The sequence below is a fragment of the Corvus moneduloides genome, chromosome 4, assembly GCF_009650955.1.
Source record: "Corvus moneduloides isolate bCorMon1 chromosome 4, bCorMon1.pri, whole genome shotgun sequence".
NCBI classification, from domain to species: domain Eukaryota; kingdom Metazoa; phylum Chordata; class Aves; order Passeriformes; family Corvidae; genus Corvus; species Corvus moneduloides.
Window position 1 is genome coordinate 25,361,242 of NC_045479.1, and position 4,026 is coordinate 25,365,267.

Below are 4,026 nucleotides of genomic sequence, written 5' to 3' on the forward strand. Positions count from 1 at the left end.
GCCAAGCTCCTGGGTTTGCTAACCAATTGCTTGGCTTGGCATAGGAGCAGAAATGGCAGCAATGCCTGCTGTTCTTCTTTCTGCTCCATTGTGCTGGGCACTGAGCACATTTCCCAGTCTGCTCTTGGAAGTGGCATGGCCAGCCAGGAGGCAGAGCATGCCTGCACATCTCAGTGCTTTGGGGTCACCAGCTGGGATGGTGGAAGAGGGCTCCTGGGCTTGTGGCACTTGGTCTCCTCTGTGCCACAGGCATTTTTTGCCCATGAGGAGGTGGGCTAATGCAAGCCCTTCTTAGCACGCAGCAGCATCCCCTGGTGAACAGGCAAAGAATGAAAACATAATGAGTATGTGGAGACACATGGGGAAGGTGGCAGTTCATGTTCCTCCTCCAGCCCATCAGCTAGAGCACAGACTGGCAAGTAGAAAGCTCTCCACAAGCTCCCAGCATTGTTAAGGGTGCTTAACCCACCTGCTGGGGTGTTTGGGCAAGGGGTTCACTGTAAATCTGTGTTTCATCCTGGCTGAGGTGCTGCCACCCAGCCGTCAAACACCTCAAAGAGAACTGGGGGGGGCTGGGATGGTGCCAGGGGCCCGGTGGAGGGGGGAGAGCAGCAGTGTGGTGGGAGAGTGTCGACAGTGCCCTTGACAGCAGTGCAGATAAGAAGCTGTTTGAGGTGAAGCGCAAGGACCAGATGAATGCTCTGAAGAACTTGATTGAGCTCAATGACATCAACCAGCAGTACAAAATCATTGACATCATGCTCAAGGGACTCTTCAAAGTAAGCCACAGTGCAGGCTGCACTCTGTGCCCACAAGGGTGGAAAGAAATGGGAAGGGTTGGGGGCTTCTGTGAAGTGTGTGGCAGGTGAGCTTTAGGACCTGAAGGGAGGGTGCCGTGGGGTTTCAAAGTGGGGCAGCTGTGGCAGCACCTCCAGGGTACAGGGCGGGGCTGGCAGGACAGGGCGGTAACCAAGGGCTCTGGCAGGTGCTGGAGGACTCCCGTGCTGTGCTCATCGCCGCTGACGTGCCTCCTGATGGGCCCTTCCCTCAGGACGAGAAGATAAAGGATGGTAGGTCCTTTCTGGTTTTTACACCTCTCCTTTTTATGGTGCTCTGGTGCACCACAGACATTCTTTCTGGGATCAGTGCTGGGGTAGGTACAAAACCCTTGTGTGTCCAGACCAGACCTGGGCTGGTCCCTGTCTGTTGGGGACCCTGTTGCTGCCTCTCTGACCGGTTCATACTGGGGAGCCTATTGGTCTGCCCTCAGCCTCCCCACCTCATGGCAGGAACACGAGTGCCAGTGGGATGGGGCTGCTGTGCTGATGGGGCTGGTGGCTGTCCCCACAGCATACTCCCACGTGGTGGAGAACACTGCCTTCTTCGGGGACGTCGTCCTGCGCTTCCCCAAGATTGTGCACCACTACTTTGACCGCAACTCCAACTGGAACAGCCTCATCCGCTGGGGCATTGGCTTCTGCAACCTGACGGGTGTGTTCGAGCAGGGACCCCACTCCCAGGTCCTGCGGCTGGTACGGCTCTTCATCCCCCCTGCCATGACTCCTCTCTCCTGCTAGGCCAGGGGGGGTGAGGGTTTTGGGGTAAAAGGAAGGCAGGGGCCCCCAGTGTCTGGGGGCTGTCCTTGAGCTGAGGGATGGGGGAAGAGCATAGAGCATAGATGGGACTGGTGGGAGAGTAGGGGACTCTGGTCACAGCTGGTGGATGTGACTGGGAGGCACCACTCCCCAGTGAGGTCTCCCCTTTGCTCTGCAGATGGCTCAGGAGCTCGGAATCAGTGAGAAATCGCCGGATTACCGCAATCCCTTTAAAACAGACCAGTCAGAGGTAAGATGGCAATGCTTCCAGCTTGTCTTGTGTGCTTCCCCATCCCTGTTGCAGCTCCAGACGGCTGGCTGGGGAATGGAATGGAATGGGTGGCTTGTGGGGAATGGCCAAAAGCCCCTGTCACTGAGTAAGCATGGCTGAAACATGAGCACTGAATTCCCCATCTGTGGTCTACTTTGGGCACCTGGTGCCCTCTTTCCCATTCTGTGGCTACCTGCCTCATGGTCGAGACTATTTGCTTCATGCTGCATCTGTCCTCAAAGCTCCCTGGGCTGTGAGGCTTGTGTGTTGGCTTTGGTGGGTTTGGAGGGGTTGTGCCTCTGAGAGTCTGTGGGTGCTCCTCCATGCTGACCCCTTGCTGTCAACCCACAGTTTTTCCCCAGTGCTGACACCTTTCAGAAGGCGCTGCGGGATGAGGAGAAGAGGAGGAAGAAGGAGGAAAAGCGGAAGGAGATCCGCAAGGGCCCACGCATCTCCCGCTCCCAGTCAGAGCTGTAGCACGTGGGGACTTGCGCCTTGCAGTGGGGGTGGCACCACTGGGACACAGAGTGGCTTGCTCCCTTCTCGGCAGCCTTGGGCCAGTGCCTGGCAGTTTCCTTTCCATTTGTGCCGTGGGTTTTGTTTTGTTGCCTTTCCTTTTCGTTCAGTGGATGTTGGGTGGTGGTGCTGGTGGGTTGCCCCAATGGGGCTTAAGTGGGGTACCCCTTCTCCAGAGGTAAAGCACAGACAGGAAAGCAGTGGGGCCATCCCATGGGTGTTGTTGCCTGTGGGGATGTAGGGTGTGGGGGACACGCCCCTGGTGGAGCCCAGGGATCGCTCCTGATCACAGCACACCCCATGCTGAACGTGCCTCCTCCGACATGGGTGGGCTGGGGAGTGCATCACACCAAACAGCCTCATGAGCAATGCTGCTTCTCTCAGTTTTGGTTTTCGTTTTGTTAAACGAGTGATCTCATTGGCACCCCCCACTGGGTTCTACCTGGTCTCTGCACAGCTGCTACCTCTGCCACATCAGCCCTCCCTTTTTCCCAGCGGCTGTTTCACCGAGCAACATGCATTTCAGTGTCCAGACGTAGTTGAAAATGCCGATAGCAGGTGTTCCTGGCCGATGGCATCCCGTGGCCACTGCAGGGCATTCCCGCAGAGAGGCAAACACCCGGTGAATTTTTGGACAGGAGGTATTTCGGTACTTGGCCTCTTTGCAGACAATGGGTGCAAGCAGTGCTGATGCTGAAGATGCTGGGGGAACCAGCCCCGAGCTACTGAGAGCCTGTCCTGCCCCCCATGCCCCATCCCTCCTCTTTGGGGCTCATCCTCTCTAAATGAGTCCCCGAAGCCCCTTGTCAGGGGAACAGCCAGATGAGGGCATGTGGCGATAGCAGGGCCGAAGTAGGGAGGGAGCCAGCTGAGGGGCTGTGACGCTCCACCGGGTGTCTGGGCTGCCGTGGGGGCAGAGGTGAGGGGCTGGCCCCAGGACCCGACACAGCCACCCTCAGATTTCTCACCGACGCTGATGGCCTCGCACCAGAGCAAGCTCTTGCACAGGGGTCTTCTCCAAAGAGCAGGTGCTCTCTGTTGGGCTGGTGGCATCACAGCCTTGGAGGAAAGGGAAACGTCCCGAATTTTTTAACAGCAGAGCCAAGTCCCTCCAGTGGGGGGAGGGGGTGGAAATGGGCGCATTTTTTCGGTTTTTCTCGAATAAAATTGACTTTATTTTTTTTTTTTTAAGTAGAAGAATCCTGGCTCTTGCTCCCGTTCCTGCTGGGAGCGGGTGTGCGCCAGAGCGCGTCGAGGCTGGCCCCTCAGGAGGTGAGGGTCCGTGGGCGCTGCGGAGGGAAGGACAAAGCCCATGCCCTGCCCACCGCCGCCTTGCAGCTGGCCTTTCCGCCGGGCGTCCTGGCGGCATGCCGGGTCGCGAACCCTGCCCCGGCCGCGTTTCCCGTGGGCAGCGGAGGAGGCGGCGGCGGCGGCGATGCCGCTGCCCCGCGCGGCGGCCCCGCCCCCTCATGAATATTCTGCGCGCGGGGGCGGGGCGGGCTATGCTAATCGCAGCTGCTGATCGCTGACGCGCCATCACACCACGCGCCGCCGCGGCCGCCGATTGGCCGGGGGCGACCTGGTCCCATTGACAACAAACCGCGGGGGGCGCGCGCGCCGGGGCCGCGGGGGCGGGGCCGCGGG

General features: G+C 59.0%; 1 protein-coding gene across 3 annotated transcripts in view; it reads left to right on the forward strand.

Moving 5' to 3' along the window:
- The window catches only part of LOC116443582 (coiled-coil domain-containing protein 134-like), a 46,811-nt gene extending 43,229 nt beyond the window's left edge, over nt 1–3,582 (forward strand). For all 3 annotated transcript variants that reach the window (XM_032107798.1, XM_032107797.1, XM_032107796.1), the window contains 5 exons: nt 658–779; nt 986–1,070; nt 1,351–1,532; nt 1,774–1,845; nt 2,218–3,582. In XM_032107798.1, the coding sequence (XP_031963689.1) occupies nt 658–779; nt 986–1,070; nt 1,351–1,532; nt 1,774–1,845; nt 2,218–2,343 (587 nt within the window). In that variant the 3' untranslated portion in view covers nt 2,344–3,582. The remainder of the gene's footprint in view (nt 1–657; nt 780–985; nt 1,071–1,350; nt 1,533–1,773; nt 1,846–2,217) is intronic.
- The last annotated feature ends 444 nt before the right edge of the window (nt 3,583–4,026 follow it).